This window comes from Dermacentor albipictus, chromosome 8, assembly GCF_038994185.2.
Source record: "Dermacentor albipictus isolate Rhodes 1998 colony chromosome 8, USDA_Dalb.pri_finalv2, whole genome shotgun sequence".
In the NCBI taxonomy this organism is placed as follows: domain Eukaryota; kingdom Metazoa; phylum Arthropoda; class Arachnida; order Ixodida; family Ixodidae; genus Dermacentor; species Dermacentor albipictus.
The window spans coordinates 48816429-48838896 of NC_091828.1; the positions used below are offsets into that span (position 1 = coordinate 48816429).

Consider the following 22468-nt stretch of genomic DNA (forward strand, 5'->3'; position numbering starts at 1 on the left):
TTCGTTCCCTTTTAATAAACTTGCAGCTTATTTTCCCTGAGTCTTCTCAGAGTATTTCCAGACTATTCAAAATCCCTGAGAATTCCGGTTGGTAAACACCGGCTGTTATGTTACACAGTCCAGCCACCAGGAGGTGTATTCTGTAATGGCGTCCTCGCAGCACATAGCTACAGTGAACTAGAAGCACTGTAACATAGCAGTAGCGGAAGACTAACTTTGGTCGCAGTGCTTTCTTAAAATACAGAAACTGCTTTCGAACGAAACCTCACACTGTCGCTGCGCCTCCCAGGGCCTATTCCATTACCCGGCCAGTTGCCTAACTGCCAGTGCTACCACAACGCATCTGGAACAAAGGTTAGAGTATTTCTCGAACTTTTGCACCATCCCCTTGTTCTTTTGCCGACACTTTAATGTATGAACAACCGAGTTTGCGAATTCGTGCGGTATAACGTGGTGTCGAAATTTCAGCTAGCGCGAAAGGGTTTGGCAGTCTCGCTGAGATCGCAAGATCACCTGTTCGTACAGGCGCGGCCACCACAGAGAAGGAAATTTCAACAAGAGCGTACACCCACAGAGCCCAGCGGCCGAATTGACCGTAGCACACCAAGCGGATGGTATTAACACCTTTCGGTTTCGGGCGCGCGCGTTTTGAACGCCAGTTGGTACTCGCCGCGCCGGCTCCGCTGCTCGGCGCGGCATTTTTTTTTTTTTTCGCTTCTGCTGAAGCCCGCGTGGCCTTGGCGTGGAATCGTTTCATTATTTAGTAGAAATGATTGCGAATGACCTTTACAAGACTGCGCCGAATCTGTCGGGCGCAATGTCATAAAGAAAACGGAATACGTCTTCTGAAATGATGAAATGTTTATTTTGCTCCACATAAATGCTCATTCCAGGCTTCTTCTGCATTCAAAGTTGTGGCACCAGGTAAGCAGCAGTCGTTGCCGTATGAAGCTCCATCGGATGCCATCAGCTGAAAGAAAGTAAATTACAAGCACGTATCATTTTGGTATATTGACCTAACAGGAGTATTGCGTGTAGAGACGAAACGTGCGTAAGTGGTGAATGAGCGGCATTGCAGATAAGTTCACTTTTACGTGCATTTCGCAGCAAAAACTACTCCCAAACAATGCCATAAAATGTGAAGAAAACATCCGATATTCAAGCACCCCTCCCTTCCCGGGCATTACTTCCTGCACTTTAAGAGCTCAAGTACACGGGTGACTGCGCGTTTCCAAAGCAACTTGGCCTCAGTCAACGTGATGGTACGCCAAGTACAGGGGTGGCTACTACACAGGCTCAGCCAGACCATGTTACATGCTCGCACAATGCCTTCTAGTTGCACTCAAGACAGATTCGTGGCTGCAAAGCCTGTTTTCAGTGGCTCAGAATACATCAATGTCATGTTCTTGAGCTTCTCCGTGTTATCTTTTACGCGTCGTGCCGGCGCAAGCAACACTCCCGTGTTATCACTCTCGGCAATCGCTCGTCGCGTTTTCCACAAGCGTGAGTACCGAAATAAGGTATATGGTGTTGTAGGGCTATAAAATGCGTCACAAACGTGTCCCACTAAAATTCAGTACACGCAAAACTAACTCGCTATGGCCGGCTTAACTCGCTATGGCCGGCTTGCTTTTTTGCTAACAGCTTCACAGCCCCAGGCGCGGCGAGCGTGCCTCAAGATATCCCAAAAAGTTACCGAATGAACTACAATGCTTTTTCGGGTCAGAGAATGCATCTCGAACTTCTACCACTAAGATTCAGTACACACGAAATTAACAGCGGCACACAGCCGAGCTGCTTATCGCTAACAGCACTACTACGCCAAGCGCGGCCACTGTGCTTGAAAAGTACCCCAAAAAGTAGCGAAATTAGTTGCAATAATGTATGGGGTCTGAGAAAGCGGCCGAACTTGTCCTGGTAAGATTCAGTACACGTGAAACTGCGTTAATGGCCAAGGTGCTTTCGTCACAAAGCCAGGTGTGGCAAGGGTGCCCAAAAACTACTGAAATAAGTTTTAATTAAGCTTGGGCTCATAGAATGCGTTGCAAACATGTCCCAGTACGAATAATTAACTCAAGTTAACTAGGCTTGGACGGCGGAGCTGTTTTTCGATAACTGCGAGAATGTGGTTCCTGCGCCTACTAGGGCGCCCCTCGCGGCGGCGAGTGCGCACCCGGCTGGATACGACCGGCCCGCTTGCATTCGGAAAGCCTGTCTGTGCACACATCTGTGCACTGTCACGGCCGCTCGATGAAAACGCACAAGTGCTTGTGTGTTTTCATCGAGCGGCCGTGGCACTGTTTCACGCGTAGCGGTTGCCTTTTCTGAGCAATGCCCAAGTGCAACACAAATTGTTGCGTAGTGGGCTGCAACAGCTCGTACAGCAACTCACCAGGAACGAAGTTTTACAGGTTTCCGAGCCGATCGTATGAAGTAAAACGGCGTCAACAGTGGATCACGCCGCTTGTCCGACAGCAGAAGCAAGCTGTTTTATATTCCAGTGTTATGCCAAGTGCATTATAATGCTGAATTCGTTGCTTTTACAGCAATGATGGCAGCAACGAGACACCTGCACTGCGTGCCAGGATATGCAGCAAACAAAGTAGTTTGTTTCCACACTTTACTGCAGTAAAGCTGTGGAACTCTTTCCCAATACTCTCCCATTCAAACTACGCCAGGGCTTGCTGAGAGCTACGAGGAGGGGTTGCAGCTGGCTCAACTGGCATACACCCATCTGCACCCAGCATATTAACTAAGGGGCAGTTGAGATCACCAAAATATTTGACGACGTGGTTTATTGGAACCTCCTTTGCACGCACTGAAAAATCGCAACATAAAAAGTCTCGAACTTCCAGTAACTTGTGCGAAAAGATTTTCCCAGCGTAGTCTACAACAACTGGCAAGCTCATCACTTTTTTTTGTTGTTTAGGGAGAGCAACGTTAGCATACCTCAGGTAGGTCTTACGAGGCGTTTGTACGCCCCACGTTCTTGGATGAGATCTTTTCGATTCGCATCTGCCGTGCTGTATGTACAGGGCAATTACCACTTGCACTTCCTTGCACTTCCTTGTGATGCCAGCGCGGCATTCGAGCTCCCCGCTAGGATTTGTCTGCTGTGGCCGATCTACAAGAATCAATGTCACCTATAATTTCATGCGTCTACACCGTAGATAACGAAGTAACTTACGCTGAGCTCCACGCATCTCGCTGGTACGCTGATTTTCGTTTGCGGTATACACATAGCAGTCACTTCCGATCAGTGCGAGTACAGCAGTTTCCTCACGTCACGCGCCGTTACAAATAGACGACTGCCTTTCTCTAAATTCTTTCTATGAAAAAAGCTTTCAAGATCTTGTAATTCCCGAAACCCGGCTAAAATTAATATTGGCGCGCTGTTTCGTGCCATCACTACCGTTTCACAGGGCGCCAAACACGCAGCGCGAGGTGCTGACACCGTGAGTAATCTTACCGCATTCGTGCAACTATTCGTCAGATGGCGCTAGGGGTCCAAAAGACAGGGCGCCGACTAGCACTTGCAACGTGCCCATATAGGTTCAGTTTTGTGCAGTAAGCCTAAATGTGCTTGAAGTGCGTTGAAGACTGTCAAACAAAATTCCTCACCTTGCTGTAGCCCAGTAGTGCAGCTGTGCTGTGTCGAAATGCAGACGGAACACAAAAGAACGCCGGGAGCCCAAAAAGGATGTTATGAGCGTCCCCTTTGGAACGGGGCGGGGGGTTGCGCCACCAAGCTCTTGCTATTATACTGCCTAATGTCCTACCTAGGTTAAACAATGAAAAAGAAAACACTATGAACTACCACGCCCAAATTTTCTGATCCCCTATTGCGAACTGTGCTTTTGTACGTCTCCGTCTTTTGTCGTTTCCCTACTTTTCCTCCACCAATCCTCCAATCACCTCTTACTAATCCCTATTACGAACATGTTTTTTTACCACTGCTCCCACTGAGCCCAAGGGCTTCAACAAGGCCAGTGGTGCCTAAATCGACCGCTGGGTAGACGTCTTCACATTCTAATAAAACATGCTCTGTCGTTTCCCTAGCTTTACCGCAGCAAGCACATGTTTCTTCTTCCTTCATATATCTCGCTTTATAGGTGCGTGTTCTAAGGCATCCCGATCTTGCTTCAAAAAGTAATGAGCTTCCCTTTGAGTTATCATAAATGGTTTCTTTCCTTATTTCATTTTTTCCTCTTAAGTAGTTACTCATGGCAGGCTACTTTTCCATTGTCACCACCCATGAGATCATTTCAGCCTCTCTGAGTTTCCGCTTGACCTTCTTTGTTGCTGTGTTGTCCACCATACAGGCCGCATACTTGCTCGTAAGCTTCCTAGTTCTTTTCCTTCACTGTGAATCAATGTTTTCCTGTACAGGTACCTGAACACCCTCCCAGCCCATTTACTTTCTTCCATATTCCTCAGCCGTTCTTCATACTCGATTTTAATGCGAGCTACCCTCACTTCAAAACTTCAGTAACGATTATGCACCATGCAGAGGGCCTGTGTGGTTCGGTATTAATTTTCACAAACAGACAACACTGCTGTCACCGACACAGGATTTCGTGCGACACGGGGCCCTTAATGTTATTGTGTCAAAAGGAGCAAGGTAAGAGGAGCAATTTTCTGATGGTCTGGCGGCCTTGCCCCACCCAGTGCTTTAGCGCCGAGCCTTCTATATAAACGCCTCCCGCCTTCTAACAATATATTGACACGTGTGTTTGTTTATCTTTCTCCAGTGACCGCTTTTTCAGCGGTAACAAATGTTAAACGTTATCGCTCGGCAAGACACACAAATTTGTTGTTGATTCTATCTCTTTTGTATCTCCTCACTGAACCTTGCAAAATCAGATTGCATGGGTGACATGAAATGTGTAGTAGTTTCTGGAAATCGCGCGGGCACCAGTGATTGCACTGGAACTTTCGACGAGTGATGTATAAAAGCCAATGTGCTTAACCCGCTGATCAGATTTCGACAATTACTGACTGTGTTCGCCGCTGTCCTTTCTTGAGTGTAGCCTGTTTTTGTGGGCACAAATTCGCCCAATAAAAGCTGCTTTTGTCATTGACAGTTTTGCTACTTTTTTCTGCACTGTCACTACTACGTGACATCTGGTCAAAGTGCCTTTGTGCTCATGTACTGAATGCCTCTGCAAAGCAGTGATCAAAGCCCAAAACTTGAAGACAGCACCAACGTTGCCCCAAACCATCAAGCAAGCCGCAGGCTTCAAAACCTTCCACTGGAGTATGTACTTCTACCTGTAAAGACCAGAAAGTGCACGGCCGCGATGCCAGCCAGAATGACAGCCCCACTGTTGCCAACACCAATTGTCCTGCAGCAGTCCATGGAACCAGCAAAATTTCGCAGATCAACATTTGAGGACCCGGAAAGCTACCTGGAGACACCTGAAAGTGTTGCTACATTTAACAACTAGAGCAGCAATGAGAAGCTGCACAATATGTTTTTTTGCATTGGAAAATGCTGCCAGGACTTCATTTCAGAAGCAAGAAACCAGCATAACAACTTGGGAATTGTTCCGCAGTAGTTTTCTATGGACCTGCACAAGCGTCGTGCGCAGAGAGTGAGCCCAAGCTCTACTAGAAACCAGAGTGCAACTGCAATGAGACTATCGCTATCTTCACAGAAGAGATGACCTGTCTTTTCTGGCATGCCAGCCTGGAAATTTTGGAGGAGAATAAAATCACTTCCTGATGCAGGGCGTAACATAAACTTTCAGCTAGACTAATTCCCAGCCCACCAATTCCTTAGTTGAGTTTTTGACACAGGCAACGGCGATCAAGAAGACTCCAGAAATGACACAGTAGAAGAACAATCACAAAAATTTATTTTCAGTTGTCTCTAAACAATAAACCGTAGAGAAATAATTGTGTTGCGAACTACTAACAATCGTCCTCAGCTATAAGCAATTTTCCTGTGGGACTACTGCTGCTTTTTAACATCTTCTATGTGAGGTTTTGTGTTTGTGACTAGTACTTGCCAGGCGACCGATGTAGCACCATGTTTAAGGCACCTGTCCGAGTCGTATTGTCACCGCTACAACTATTTACTTGTATGTGCTTTGAGTGCAATCAATCTGCACATAAAAAATCCCAAACGTGTGGTGCATGGAGCTGTTCGTGTTCTTGTCATTTCCTGGTGACTTCACTGACAATTATTGCGCATTAAGAACTGCCTCACAATCACAACGAAGCCACAGGTACGTCACTGACTTGAATGTGAGCCTGCCACCGTTGAAACAGCGTGCAAGGTTATTAAGTTTGGCTTCTTGCTTTCAGTGGGGCATATGAAGCATTTTCAGCCATCTGAGTATCCTAAATACAGTGTGCGAAGGTCCTGAAGAGGCTTGTGCAAAGGTCCTGAACAACAGTATGAGCGAGAAGCTGTCAGAGAATCCTTTGTTTTGGAAAGTTTGAGTGCAGTACAGTATCTTTCCCATTTTACATGAGGTTATGATCACATAAGAACAAGTTTATGAGAAAGATAGTGCAATAATGTAGCGCATGTTCGCCTGCTGTTCATTGCTCAGTTTATGCAGATTTCTTGTTTCTAGTGTGTGGCATAGTGACACTATGCCGCTTGCTAAGCTGTGATCATGAAGGATCTAAATATGAGTTAATTATTTATATGATTGAACTGAGTAAATAAAAAAGTGCTACTGGCGGATTTCAAAGTCTAGTGTTGATCTCTTATCTTTCTTTCTGCAAGCACCATGTTTTGCCGTTGTTACGTTGTGGGCTGCAAACCTAGTGACTGGCAATATGTCGAGCTGCGACATTGTGTCCCTCTGCAAGGTAGCAGACGAGTGAAGTGATTGCAGCACATCAGACTGTTGATATCTAATTGGCACAAGGCTTTGTCCATTTGCCGCCATCACTTTATGCTGGAGGATTACTACCACAGTAGTGTTTTGCGTGTCCAGTATTCAAGTAAATGCATGCAGACCAAGCCTGGCTGTTTCACGGTTTCACCGTGCCATTTCACAAGATGAGCAGAGGTACAAACGTGAAAGGTTTGGCATGGTGCAACCACCTGGTAGCACACAGATCAACCAAACACAACACAGTAGCAAGAACGAAGTGTATTCTACTTTTCTGTTTGTGTAAATTTTTTGGCAACAGCATTATCATTAAATGTTTAAAATGTTTTACACTTGGTTAGAGCAATGTTAGCTCTTTGCTTGGCTGGTTAAGCTCTGCGCCATCAGGTGGCTGGACCATGCAGACCGACCAGGCCACTCACGTATGTCTGTGCTATAGGTCCTTCATCACAGCTATCGTAATATGGAGGGGCTTAAGTTTATGCCTCTACCCATCCATCGAAACGCCCAGCTCTGTGGTTACTGGTATACTGGACTTGCTCGGCACTGTGACAAATGCTTGCAACTTACGCTGCTTTGATAGCCCTCATTTAGGATCGACTGCCAGGTGGAGAGGTTGGAGAGGCTTCGTGTGAAGTAGGCAACACAAAGTCCCATGACGACGCAGAGCCAGTGAAAGCTGAGCTTAGCCCCCATCACTTGGTAAACCACTTCAGAAGAAAATGCATGGCTATAGAGAAGGGTAACTTATAATGATGCGTAGTTCTTGTAATGTGAGGCACTTCACACAAATTGTGTGCATGATTTACTATAGAGGTACAATACGTGTCTGCAAAATTTGCCCATGCAGTTTCAGGGACCCTTTAAAGCGAAGTTCTTTGCCTCTTCTCCAGACTTTCCGGGTGCTGTGATGGCCTTGCCGCACGTGCCGCTGGGTTTCTTGCAACACCACCATATGGTGCTCGAATCCTGGCCGCTGTGGGCCAGGATGTGTAGTTTGTGTGTATGGCACAGGCTGTGCTTGCTCTCCTTTGTGACAAAAATGCAGGTGCTGGGCGTGGAGGTCGCGTGCTGGGCTGTTATAGTGTACACATTACAATCGTTCATAGCCTGAGGAGCGTGCTTGGAGCTGGCATCTCGACAGTGTGCTGGCCTTGTATGCAAAAGGAGCACATAAAAACGCACAAGTAAAATGGCTCCAAAATGTGTACTCAGCATTGAGGACACCAAGACCCGAAAAAAGCATTTTGTAGAACAGGAGTGTCTTTGCTGCACAGCAAAACGTGGTGCAAACTGCGAATGTATGTATACAATATATACATACCATGTTATAATAATCAATTGAATTATGTACAGATCCATAATTCACTTAAATTTTAACACTTCTACCACGATGTGATGTGCCATGCGAGGCAATGATACTGCTGAACTCGGAGATTATGTATAATGACACACAACAATGCCTCAAGCAAACACATCTCCCTGTTTGTTCAGTAGAACACACAGACAAATAGCGATAGTGCATGCAAGGTAATGTTTAACATCAACTCGTCATTCTCATATTAGAGTAGATGGTAAAAAATTTACGCATTCTGCGCCAACATCACCACTAATTCAAGTCAATGAAGCACTTGGCATACAAACCTTCGCATACATCAATTTACGCAGTTCGTGGAATCTGCAAATTTTTTATGAATCTTTCAATAAACTATCTCTTTCTTACTGCAGTTAAATGTGTAAGCAGGGATTATGACAAAGTGGGTGTGACTGATGTCAGCACAGCATAGGCTAACATTATGTTCCCACGTCATATATGTGTATTCCCTGTCCTCCAGCCATGCCCACCATGTCCAGCAATATTATGGCATCTTTTCACTGTTTATTAAGCCAATTTTGTATCAATAGTTCATCTAATTGCCTTGACGAAGCTAAAGTTTTCATCCCTTTCCATTACCTTCATGAACCATCATGGTGTTCCTGTTTTGTGCACGGGCTGCAGTGTTTACAATCTTGAATTCTTGCAGTGCTAGGAATCCTGAATGCGGCCATTCCAGATTCTCTCTCCACTGAATTCTACACATTCACCTTAGCATTCTCATTCAGTCTTTTACATATTTTTGAATTTTATACTTGTTCACACTCATTCGGCTTGTACAGATCATTCCACACATTCACTTGGGGTACCTATGAGTAAGTGCACTTATGGTTTCAATGTCTCTTGGTTGTTACTAACAATAACTTGTGAGCCTTTGGTTCCCCTGATTGTTCTTGCTTGCTGACTGCATAGGTCTCGACTTGTGTGCTACCTTGGTGCCTCAAGACTAAAGTTTATTGGCCTGTTGCTTGCTTCTATCACATGTTACATACAGTGCAGTCCACTTATAATGATACCACAAATGATATATCGTCAATAACGATGACTCAACTTAGAGTATCAAATAACACCTTAGGGCTATCAGAAAAAATAGGCTCATCCCACGCACTGTGGAAATCGATGTAAGCAAAACTTCCTGTGCTGTTTGGTTAAAAATAATTAGCAGTGAGGTTGACAGTGAATGTTTAATTTCTTCTATGGTTAGTCCAATACAAGTTTGGTGAGTTGATTTTAAACGTTACCTTGCATGAACCACTGCTGTTTGTGTAGTACACCTAACACACAGGGAGATGTATTTTGTGAGGCATTGCTGTATGAAATTTTTGATAACCTCCATGAGGGCTGAGCATTGTCATTGCCTCGCATGAAATATTGCATTGTGGCAGATGTGTTAAACCTTAGTTAAATTATGGGGCTGTGTGTGTCAAAACTACAATGAGATTATGAGGCACTACTTAGTGGCAGATTATGGATTAATTTTGAGACCCTGGTATTCTTTAGCATGCATCCATATCTACGTGCACAAGTGTTTTTGCATTTCTCTATCTTCGAAATGCTGCTGCCGCAATTGGGATGGAACCTGCGAACTTGAGTGATACTATAGCCGCAAGACTACTGCCGCGAGCACAGAAATGTTGATTTGATGTGCTGCCACTTCCATTGTGCCACATAGAACCTACAGTGATGTAATGGGGCTTGGCCTCTGCGCACCCCGCATCAGTTGTCCACATGGCAAATACGCATGGCGTTTATATGAGAAATAGCAGAAGTTTACCACACCATACCTTTACTTTGCCTACAAGTGCTGTCAGGTTTGCTTGTCTTCTCACGTCAGCTTTTACCTCTCCTGCCCCACTCTGTATGAAAACTGTGAGTAAAGAGTAGCAAGATTGTTATTCACATGTTTCACAGCTGTGTAGGTTCTACCCATCCTTTGTATTCTGTTTATCTCCCTTCTGGACCTGCACATTAATAGAAGGGTAGGCACGGCAGTTTCTGCTGTGCTTTTGCAGGGGCTCACAGATTATTACAGATGAGATGGAATATAGGGTACTGCTTCTAATTTATAAGTACACAGCGGGCAACATTGTTGAGTTCTATAGTATTGGCATGCTTGTAAATAGCTTGTTCTGGGTTACCATTTTTCGCGGACCAGTCTCTCTTACAGTATTGTCACGCAGCTTAAGACACGCCTTTCTGTATCGGAAATTTCTCAAATGTTCATGCTGGTTGTGTCTCTTGTCACCAAACTTTGTGTAATAAGATTGTACGTGCAGCAGGAATTGTGTAGTACTTTCTGGAAGGCATGAAGGCACCAGCAATATAACTGGAACCTTTGACGAGTCATGTATGAAAGTCGATGTGCTTGACCCGCAGATGATATTTCAATGAGCAATGAGTGTGCTCACCATTATTATGTTGAGTATTACTTGTTTTGTTGGGCAGACGTTTGCCCAATGCGTTGTGCCACTTTGGTTTTTCACCGTTGCTACAACGTGACAATATTACTAAAGGAGTAGCAGTTATTTTAATAAAACTTAATAGCAGATATCGATTGCACATAGTAAAGACCTACTCTCCAACCTCCACTGATGATTATGGAGAAATAGAACAACCTTATGAGAATGTTGAATTAGCAATAAGACATGTGCAAGGTGTACTGTAGTCATGGGCGACATTAATGCAAAAGTGTGGAGAAAATGAGTGGGATGGTTGACTGGGAACTATGGAATTGACTCTCGAAATAGTAGACGAGAGATGTTGGTAAAGTTAATGTGAAAGAATCACCTTCAAATTATGAATACTTTCTTGTCGAAGTGGAATAACAGCAAGTGGGCCTGGAAAAGCCCTAATGGAGAAACAAGAAAGAAAATAGATTTCATATTCTGTGCCGACTCTAGCATGGTACAGGATGTAGAGGTATTAGGTAGGGTAAATGGCAGTGATAATGGGTTAGAGGGCTCTAGGATTGTTCTTACAGGGTGTCTACCAAATTGAATTTCCAAATTCCCTAAGTTTTCCAGGTTTTCCCTGAGTGCCGTCGCAAAATTCCCTGAGTGATGCAGAACTATGTTTTATGTCAAGACGGGCTGAAACCATACCGCCCGATGCTGTCACTATTTAGTAAGCACATGAAAAAAATTAAAAAAGAACGACTTAATCTAATTTGAATGCTAAGGAGTACTGTTTATGCCATTCAAAAAGAATATAGAAGAGAAGGGATAGTAAAATGCACAGCAAATAAAATGCCTTCGAAAAAATTGCGAATGAAGCCGGACATTCTCAAATACGAATAAAAACGGAGATTCATACAAAAGCAAATATTTTCGAATATGAGCTATTTCTATCAATTGATAGTAAGCTCAGCGGTATGAGGTCTGAACTTTGTCACAATTGAGATTCATTCTCAACAGCTCGTAAGTCTACCGCAACTGTCCTGACATACTCTCAGCCCGCGCACGACGCCTTATTGTTGTGTTTCACTGCTTCAAAGAGTTTATTTTGATTTGGATGAGGGACACTTGCATCTCGGAATCAGCCAACACTGTTTTTTGAGCTCAAGCTCCTTCAAAACGGCGGCAGCACGCTTCCTTTTCCGTTCATTCCTCAATGCGTAGGACCTTTCTGTTCTTGTACTCCTTCCGTCACTCGATTGCCCCACAGACCATTTGAAGCATCTTCTTGGTCAGTTGCACAGTCCACGTCCTAGTTTTCGAACTCCTTATGGGCCACGAAAACGTCAGAAAAATCGGCCAGTTGGAAAAAATAAATGCATGTCATTTACTGCCCTTAAGGGCTCAAACTACCGCAGGCACATTCGAAAATGCTCTGAAGGCCTGTCGGTACACGTATTAGGCATATCGGCGCTCGTACTGTGACAGGAAATACCGGTTACATGCATGTATAATTAAGGAATACATACTGTGTCCCATGGCAATAGCCCCTTCCCACGCTTGTGTGAAGAAGTACACAAAAAGTACCGAGCGCAAGAGCAGACGACATTGCGGCCATCCTCAACAAGAGGAAAAGGAAGACGAAGGAGGCTCGTGGAGTGCATGAGAAAGGGCTCGCGCAATGGAGATCGTTGGAACGCCGGCACGACTAGGGCCACCGGGCCTTCGGAACCCACATCTCCTGGTGAGGTTCACCTGACCAAGCGCACGTCTTCGGGACAGGGAATGCCTCGGGTCGTTGCACGGCACGAGACCCCGGAACGACTTGCTGCAACCTCGAACCCGCATCTACGCGCGAGGTTCCAGAGAGCGAGCGTCCGTCGTCGACACGAGGAGCGCTTCGGGTCGTTGCCTTGCACGAGGCCTCAGGTCGGCCTGCCGGCATCGTAGAACCCGCTTCTACGCGCGAGGTTCGGGTGACCGGGCGACCGAGTGGCCTGTTCTCGTCTACGGAGCTGTGGACCGTCCACCTTTTCCTGCCCCGTGCTGCTGCGTCTGCTCTACCACGCCGGTCCTCATCATACCAGCGAGTGCTCCACCGCAAGGACTCAGCGTCTCACCACACTCCGGCCTTCAACCGCAACCTCGTGTGACTATATTTGCCTTGTTTACGAACAGCCTGACATGTGTGGTTCTAGTTGAAGGTATCCTTCGTGATTATGTGCCGTCTAATATAATTGTCGTGTGTTTGCTACTCATGCACCGTCTCCTCCATCTTCCTCGCGTCACACGCTTTGCAACGTGACGATCCTAACAACATCACAGCTTGTTATGCTTTTGCGTATGCTTTTGCGTATGCTTCACCAAGTAACATTTCTGTGCAGAGGCGAAGCTGACTTTCGGGAACGGGCATTGTGTAACGCACCGTACCTTCCAAGCTTCTAAGCCAATCGCGAGGACCACGAAGGCGGAGTCCGTGCCATTGTTGACAGCAGCGAATTCTTTCAATAAAAAACACGGCACCCAACGTCAAGAAGCTTCATAGCGAACGTCGAAGCAGCTAGGCCTAGCATTGCCGCAGTGGTGGCTACGGCTGCCAGCAGATCTGCGTGCGAGAGCGCCGGTTCAAGGCGGCGAGGAAATCCAAATGGCAGCGGTGGTCCATGGCTTTGATTAATGCAGTTTTGTACCTGCGGTCACGGCAAAACGTTCGGAAAATTGGACAGTGAAAAGTTCTTGCGTCCGAAATTTTAGACGTTCTGATACAGTGACTCTATGGGGTACGTGGTGGTGCCGCGAAGCTGCCCAAATTATCGGGAATCTGGACACTTGGTCCGGATTCCGGACCAAGTGTCTGTACACTGGCAACTCCCACAGCCGACAACAGTGCGTCAAAGACGACTCATTACGATTCCTGTCTGCTACTCAGGCCAGTATTCGTGACTTTCGACCCTTTCAATTAAATTACAGCTAATTTTCCCTGATAGAGGCATGAATTCCCTGAGTTTTTTTCCCTGAGTTTTTCCAGACTACTCAATATCCCTGAGAATTCCCGGTTTTCCTGGTTGGTAAACACCCTGTCTTAATTCAAAGAGAGAAAGATCTAATTAGTTCAGAGGAAACAGGCTAGCCAACCTAGACACAGTCTGGAAAAAAGTAGATGACAAGACAAGGGCAATTGGAGGTCAGTGGGAAAGGCTGCCCAGGGTCATTGATAAGTGGCACATAACCCGGTGACCCAATTTGGCATCAAAAAGGTTTTTTGAAGAGCTGCACATAGACAATGTTACATGCTCAGTGACCCAAGTTGGGCTGACGGTTGTATTTTGAACCCAGTTCCCTCAGCACGTGTACAGCAGCCACATGCTCTACCCATGCTCTACCCAGTGACCTGAGTTGACGGGAAAGAGTTTAGATGCGTACATACACACAATCATGCAATCATACACATACATACATACATACATACATACATACATACATACATACATAAATACATACATAAAAAATTATGGTGTTTTACGTGCCAAAACCACTGTCTGATTATGAGGCACGCCGTAGTGGGAGACTCTGGAAATTTCGACCACCTGGGGTTCTTTAACGTGCACCTAAATCTAATTATACGGGTGTTTTCGCAATTTGCCCCCATCGAAATGCGGCCACCGTAGCCGGGATTCGATCCCGTGACCTCGTGCGCAGCAGCCCAACACCATAGCCACTGAGCAACCACGGTGGGTGCATGCATACATACATACATACATACATACATACATACATACATACATACATACATACATACATACATACATACATACATACATACATACATACATACATACAGAGCTCTCCCTAACTGTATGAAATTCTTAAAGAATGCTGTTGCAGAAAAAATTAATTTTGGCAAGCAATGTAATGGGTAGGGCAAGTAGCTGACAGTCTAGCAGGGTTCCAAAATGAGTACCAATGGAACTGACTTGCAATTGTGGACAGCACAAAACAATGTAGTGTGATGAAATAAAAAATTTGCAAGCACAAGATGGTATCAGCTGGCACAAGACATGGGGGGATTGCGAATCCTGCAGTGGGCATTAAGTAGGGTAATAGTTATGACTTCAGGATCTTGCAATCACTTTACATCAGTTGGACTACACTAATAGCTTTCAAATGTATCAGATGTAAAAGTATCATGAGATATCTTCTGTCGTAAGCATTCCACAGAAATGAGGTTGCCCTGCTTTTTGAGTATTCAATGTGGATTGTCCTTTGTAGCTCTTTAGGAGTACTGAACTGAAAGGGTTATTTTTTTGTTCCATGGCTATGCATTGTAAAGTGCCCCTGTATTCTATTATTGTATTTGCCTCTTGTTCTTGATGCTCTAACAGGACTGCAATCATCCCAATTATTTTCTGCAGGCCTCACCAATGCGATGAGTCTAGCTGAAAGTATGAATGCCAAAACAGCATGCCACGCCCCTTCCAAGGTCTTCGGTCAGGTCGAGGTTGGCATGCAGTACAGCTTGCCTCTGGCTGACAAGTCTGTCGGGTGCTGCTTTAAAGCATGGAGCGTGTCGAGGAGCGTGCAGACTACAGAGGCTGTGGAACAGTTAAGCTCGACCTCAGGTGAGCAGTGACCGGCAATTCTCTTACATTTGCTTGATTGTGCGAGCTTTTGGTAAATGGCAAAGTCTGCCTAGCTTGGCACGATCTGCTCAAGTGTATGTGACATTCATCTGCCAAGGACAAATGAGCAGGTTTGCGATGCGTGTCTGCGTACTGATTCGGGCAAAATGCAAAACTGCTGCTCTATTGAGAAAATTGAAGCACCTTAGATAGTATAGCTTAATCCAGAGCTCTCTTACCCTGATGTCTGTAGAAGCCCTTATATTGCTTTACGATAGTGTTATGGAAGGATGAAAGAAGAGAGGAAGAAGAAGATTGCGGGACGCTGGCTGCTGTGTGTTCTCGATGCTCAGCTATCTGATCTAATCTGACTCACTTTGTATATATATATTGTAAATACAATCTTCTATACTCGCGATATCCCCGTAACATATTGGTGAGGAGTGCGGAGTACCACGGCTGGAAACGGAGCCGCGCAGTGGATGTCACATCACCGTCTGCACCATGAGTGACGGTGAGCACTCAGGATCAACGTCGTTGCCACCTCCTATGTCACCGCCGCGTGCTACATCGCTGTCGCCTTCGGTTGTCTTTGTTCAACTCAAGGATCCTGGAACTTTCTGCCGGACTGATGGCGCCGATGATGAAGAGTGGGTGGCCATGTACAAACACGTGAGTGGAACCAACAGATGAGACCCTACGCTTATGCTAGCTAACCTTGTGTCCTATCTAAGAGGCATGGCAAAGGTGTGGTACGAAAACCACGAAGAGGAGCTAACCAGCTGGGACCAATGCGAAGAGAAATTGACAGAGTTGTTTGGCAAACCAGCCGGCTATAAGATTGCCGCAGAGCAGGAACTGGCTTCCCGTATCCAATCCCCCACGGAGTCCTATGTCTTGTACATCCAGGACGTGCTGGCACTTTGTCGTAAAGCCGATCACAACATGACAGAAGCTGAGGAGGTCAGGCGCATGCTCAATTGCATTGCTGATGACGCGTTTAATCTGCTCATGTGCAAAAGCTGCTCTACAGTTGATGCAATCATTAAAGAGTGCCGACAATTCGAGCAGGCCAAAAGCCAACGCGTCTTGCAACTATTCGCCCGACTTCCCAATACTGCCGCAGCTACGTCGATGTGTGAAAGATCAACCTGCACAACAGCATGCCTCGCCATCAGAGGATGTGGTGCAAACCGTTAGACGTAAACTGGATGTGATGGCGCCCGCAGCTTTCTGTTCGCGTAGCCGTGATGCTACCACATTTTCAGTACCCCTCGTTCAAGCCATCGTTCACCAGGAACTCGAAAACATTGGTTTACATTCTGTGTGTGCTGTCGCCAATCCCAGAGGTAACGAATGCTCTTCTACTATTTTTGCTCCACCCAGATGCTTCTCTCCACATTATCACAACCTGACTGAGTGGAGAACTGCGGATGACCAGCCGATATGTTTCATCTGTTGCCACATTGGTCATGTCGCCTGATACTGGAGCAACTCGTGGCCCTCAACACCTCGCACGCCGACCAACCTGGCCGTTTTGTTGGAAATGCTGGTAATGTTTCGCCCACCGCTGAGTCTAAGAGCACCCACAATTCTTATAGAAACACGTGGTACAGCCGCTCACTATCACTGCGCGGACACCAGTCTTGTTCACAGCAAAGACATCGCACGTCTTCCCATTCGCCACAGCCACGTCGCTTTTCGTCCCCTGTGGCTTTTGGCCGCACCCTCTCGGAAAACTAGGAAATACAGCCCAGGTGGTGCTGCATTGCCAACTACTGTAGCAAATCCTCTATCTGTGCCCGCAAGGCGAAGTGTGATTGAGGCTAAAATAGACGGCATACCTGTCCAAGCACTCGTCAACACTGGAGCCCACATATCTGTGATGAGTGCTAGCCTACGTAGACATTTAAAAAAGGTCATCACCCCAGCAGCTACCCGAGTGCTTTGTATGGCCGACGGCAGCAAAGCATCAAAACAGGTTGCTCTTGGAATGTGTACTGCGCATTTAACTATAGCCGGCCGGTCTACTTCTGTTCTCTTTGCTGTGATCGGCAATTGCCCTCACGATGTTATCCTTGGATTGGACTTTTTACTAATTCATTCTGCTCTCATCAACTGCGTGACCGGCGTTCTTCAGTTAGAACTGCCTCAACTCGCCAACGCTCCGAGCACCGCCCCACCGCATTTGTGCTCGTTTCACGGTGTGTGTCTGTCACCCGAGGCAGTTACTTACATCACTTTGACCGCCCAGCTACAGGTTCCTGATGGTGACTATGTGCTTCGCCCCATCATCGATGTGCTTTTGAACTGGAACATTGCTGTTCTGCATATGCTGGTCACGGTTACTAATAACGACGTTGTTCTATCGCTTCTGAATTTCAGCTTCCGCCCTCAAGTGATTTCGGCCGACATGTTCTTAGCCAGTGTTTCTAGTGGTTCCGAATTTGACATCGAGAATCTGAATGCCGACAGTGGCTTATTAGCACCAATTGCAGCTCACAGCTCTTGTTCCTTAACGGATTACTTTGCGAAAATGATTGCACCTGACCTCACCTCTGCACAGGCCACGGACAGACGTCTCCTGCTTGCATCGTACAGTGACATCTTTGATTTCGGCGATAGGCCTTTAGGTCAAACATCTGTTGTTCAGCACCACATATAAACACTGAAGACATGAATCCTATTCATCAGCATCCCTATCGTGTATCGCATGCCGAACGTCGAGTGCTCCAATTGAAAGTGGACAAAATGCTCCGCAAAGGGGTCATTGAGCCATCAGCCAGTCCTTGGGCTTCACCTGTCGTTCTTGTGAAAAAGAAAGATGATACCTAACGTTTTTGCGTCGATTATCGCCACTTAAGATCATGCGAAGAGACGTTTACCCACTCGCACACATCGATGGTGCCTTGAACTGCTTGCACGGAGCTAAATACTTCTCGTCCATCAATCTTCGATCTTGCTACTGGCAAATTTCAGTTGAAATGGATCGCGAGAAGACAACCTTCATCACGCCAGATGTTATATCAGTTCAAAGTCATGCCCTTTGGCCTATGCAATGCTCCTGTGACATTTGAACGTATGATGGACTCCCTTCTGCAAGGCTGCAAATGGACCTCCTGTTTCTGTTACCGTGATGACGTTATTGTTTTTTCACCCATTTTCAGCAGCTACCTTACCCGACTCACTGCTATTCTTGGGGTCTTCCGAAAAGCCGGCCTCCAACTGAACTCTCCGAAGTGTCAGTTCAGGTGCCGTCAGATTACTGTGTTGGGACAACTCGTTGACACGTCCGGTGTCCAACCAGGTCCGGAAAAAGTTCGGGCTGTACCCAGTTTTTTTGTGCCATGTTCTACTTCTGACGCATGCTGCTTTGTTGGCCTGTGTTCTTACTTTCGCTGTTTCGTCAAAAACTTCAAACTTTGCCGATGTTGCTCGGCCCTTGACAGATCTTGTAAAGAACACGCCATTCTCATAAGTCCTGGAGCTGGCTCACACGTTCGCCACTCTCATCGGATTTCTGACCACCCCTCCCATACTTGCTCACTTTGATCCATCTGCTCCGGCCGAAGTCCTCACTGACGCAAGCGGCCATGGCATCGGCGCTGTTCTCGCCCAACAACAGAATGGTACTAAGTGCATGATAGCTTACGCCAGCTGCCTGCTGTCACCTCCCGAGAGAAATTACTCCATCACCGAGTGACAGTGCTTGGCTTTAGTTCGGGCTGTCGCCAAGTTCTGGCCATATTTGTACGGCTGCACGTTTTCAGTCATTACAGACCACCACACACTCTTATGGCTGTCTTCCCTCCGGGACCCGACAAGAGGGGCTTGGTCGCTGGGCTTTGCAGCTCCATGAAGTTTTGTTTGCAGCCAACTATAAGTCTGGACTTCTGCACAAGGACACTGAGTTCCTCTCTCATCACCCCGTGGATCACCTTGATCCTGCTGCACATGATCCGGTGACCTGTGTGATGGCTTTTACTGACATGACCGACATGCGCGCTGAATAACAATGCGACGAATCCTTACAGTCCATCATCGCCGGAGTGCAATCTAGTAGCACTGACGCCACGTGCCGAATGTTCGTTCTGCACGACGGCATCCTCTACCACCGCAATATCAACCCTGACAGCCTTGAGTTGCTCTTTGTCCTTTCTCGTCATCTGCGATTCATCGCTCTCGAACAACTTCACGATGTGCCAACGGCGGGACATCTCGGCGTTTTGCGTACTTACGACCGCGTACGAGGCTGGCTCTTCTGGCCGCGTCTCTACTGCTCCATGCATTGTTGCCACCACTTGTGAATTGTGCCACCACTGGAAGAAACCTCCCCTGCCACCTGTCGGACGACTCCATCCAATTGAAGTTCCCTGTGAACCGTTCTTTCGTGTAGACCTTGACCTGGTTAGCCATTTTCCGACGACGACTAGAGGGAATAAGTGGTTCGCCGTCACTACTGATTACGCGACCTGCTATGTGATAACAAAGGTATCGCCGACTAGTTGCGCAACTGACGTCGCCGATTTTCTCCTCCACGATGTCATTCTCTACCACGGTGCACCTCGGCAGTTAACTTACAGACTGCAGCTGCTTATTCTTGTCTCGAGTTGTCGACGGCCTCTTCTACTCTTGTGCTACTGAGCACAAGCTGTCCACCACCTGTCACCCTCAAACAAACAATCTTACAGAACGTCTCAACCGAACACTCACAGAGATGCTGTCGATGTACGTTTTCAATGACCCCACATTGCCGTTTGACACCGTCCTCCCTTTTGTGCCACATGTTGCAACCGAGTACGCTCGTGAAGTCATCGATCGCGCTCACATGACACGTCAGGTTGCCCGATCTCGTTTATTAGCCTCGCAGCATATACAAGAAGAGTATTGTGACCAGTGCCATTGTGATGCTAAGTTCGCGCCAGATGCTTGGGTGCTCCTTTGGTCACCATGTCGTCAGATTCGCCTCTCTCATCAGCTTCTCTCTCGCTACACAGGGTCTTATGAAATCCTACATCAAGTTAATGATGTAAATTACGAGATTGTGCTGCTACAGTTTGATGCATCCTCAATTCCGACGCCTGTTGAAGTCATCCACATTTCATAGCTGAAGCCATACTTTGCTCGCAATTCTTCGCCTACCATGCGTCGAGGTGACGCTTCACCACACGGGGGTGCTGTTACGGAAGGATGAAAGAAGAAAGGAAGAAGAAGATCGCGGGACGCTGGCTGCTACGTGTTGTTGGTGGTCAGCCATTTTATCTAATCTAACTCATTTTGTATATATATTGTAAATACAATCTTCTATACTCCCAGCATCCCCATAACAATAGCGTTACACCCAGTAAGTCTCATAGTTCTGCCTAAATCAGTGATAAGTGTAAGCATATGATTGCGGGTCAGTTTGGAATGTACAAAAGTACAAAACAAACTTTGTTTTATCAATATGTTCATTCATTGAGAGAGGCAAAAACTGCACGGGAACTGTTGAGAGTCTTGTTCTGCGACAGCATTGACTCACGACATCGCACAGCACATCGTCTGTGACGACTAAGCAGGGCTAGGCATGTGCAACATTGTCATCAGGCAGTGATCAGCATGCACTGTGGGCACCTGAGGAGCATGCCAGGAATCACTTCAGATGACTTGTAGGTGTCTGCTGGCCATACGCTCACTTTGGTTCTCTCTTCAGTAGCAGCTTCAAGTGTTTTGTGCACTGCTTCCAGACTTTAGTGGCTGATAGCACCTCTTCTGTATTGCTACTTCGTCCCAGCAGAGGTGGTGGAAAAAGTCTACCCTTTTCCCTTTAAGAAATGAGACACTAGTGAGCGGTTCAATTGCCTTTGCAATTGAATCTGCTGTCATCTGGAGAACTCATGCATGGTGCCCACAAAAAAATACCACCACGATGTCTTCAAGTTCACTGTCCATAGGGTAGCCATACCACAACAAAGCTTCCAGTGAAAATCGGCAGTTGCACTGTTTCCGTGTTTCGCTTCCGATTCACAGAATGCACTGCCACAATCATACTGTATGAATCCATCTATTTTTATCGCATTGTTTCCATATGCAGTTATAAAATCAACCCCTGACGTGTTATTTTTGCTCTCCGAGCAGTATTAACATGTGCTCGCAAAGTTGGCATGTTCGCCACAGTAACGACAAAAACAATGATGCTGTCACCATTTTTTGACACCTACAAGCAAGAAAACTTTATTTTGTTTCACAGTACACATGGCAAACACAGGAAGATTGTACCAAAGGTATCTTGCGACACCTGACCAAGGCCACAACCTAGTTGCGTTACATGTGTTGGGGCCTCCTAGCTCTGGGGGCTCCAACACATGAGTCTCCCAAATCTAAAACTCTGATCAATGGAAGCTTCCGTGGACACAGATAGTCAAATGATTGAATTACAAATGGCTGCTTCCAAACAGACTTCTCAAATCGTGCCAGGCATGACAAGAGCAACTGCTGAAGTGTAGCCGCATTATGCTCTGTATAAAGTCAAGTGCGATAAGATCCTATCGCACTCCGCGCACTTTGTGCTTTAAGTGCAAGTGAAAGCGTACAAGGGAAAGGCAAGAAAGATTGTGGCTCATGAGTGGCGCCTTTCCGCACGAGCAAAGGGAAAGAGGGAGGGAGGGGAGCTAGCTCGTGGTAACTTGATCAAGCATGCGCGAGGGGTGGGGAGGGGAGCGGTAAGCTGGCCCTTCGCGATTGCTGGCGCACGTCTCAGCCGTGGCTGCGCATGACTGTAAGTGCGGCTGAGTGCATACGCAGCCGCACACCCTGCTTCAGAGGTAATTTGCTGCGTGTGCGAACAGTGGGTGTGCCGAAATTATGTGGCATTATGTCAGCTGTCTTTCAGTGTGTTTAGTATTGAAGCTTGCAAAATCTCAAGTTTTGGTGACTCGTTAAAGCAAGAGGCAGACGAAGCCTTCGCTCACTGCTGCCAGCACTTTTTATGATAGCGTTGTCCCAGTGCGGGCGACACTCTCAGCCGAGAGAATGCAGTGCACAATTAAGTATGGCTGGCTTCGCTTAATTCGTACCGCCGGTGTGAAGACATCATGTGAAGATATCGTCAACGTGGCATGAAACTGTGTCATTCGTCGCCAACTCCCAAATTCCTCAAAATGAACTGTTTTCTCATTCAGATTTGCTGTTTTCGATTATCCGATAATTAGTAAAATTTTGCGTCCACTTTCCGTGTAAGAAAAATAATAG

The 22468-nt window shown here is 46.5% G+C and overlaps 1 protein-coding gene across 3 annotated transcripts in view; it reads left to right on the forward strand.

Annotated features, from left to right (window-relative positions):
* Window positions 1–126: 126 nt before the first annotated feature.
* Window positions 127–22468, forward strand: part of LOC139048757 (oocyte zinc finger protein XlCOF6-like) — a 101236-nt gene continuing 78894 nt past the window's right edge. For all 3 annotated transcript variants that reach the window (XR_011507888.1, XM_070523339.1, XM_070523338.1), the window contains exons 1-2: window positions 127–354; window positions 15032–15238. Coding sequence is in view for 2 of the 3 variants with exons in the window: in XM_070523339.1 (XP_070379440.1) it covers window positions 15046–15238 (193 nt within the window). In the remaining variant the exon portion in view is untranslated. The remainder of the gene's footprint in view (window positions 355–15031; window positions 15239–22468) is intronic.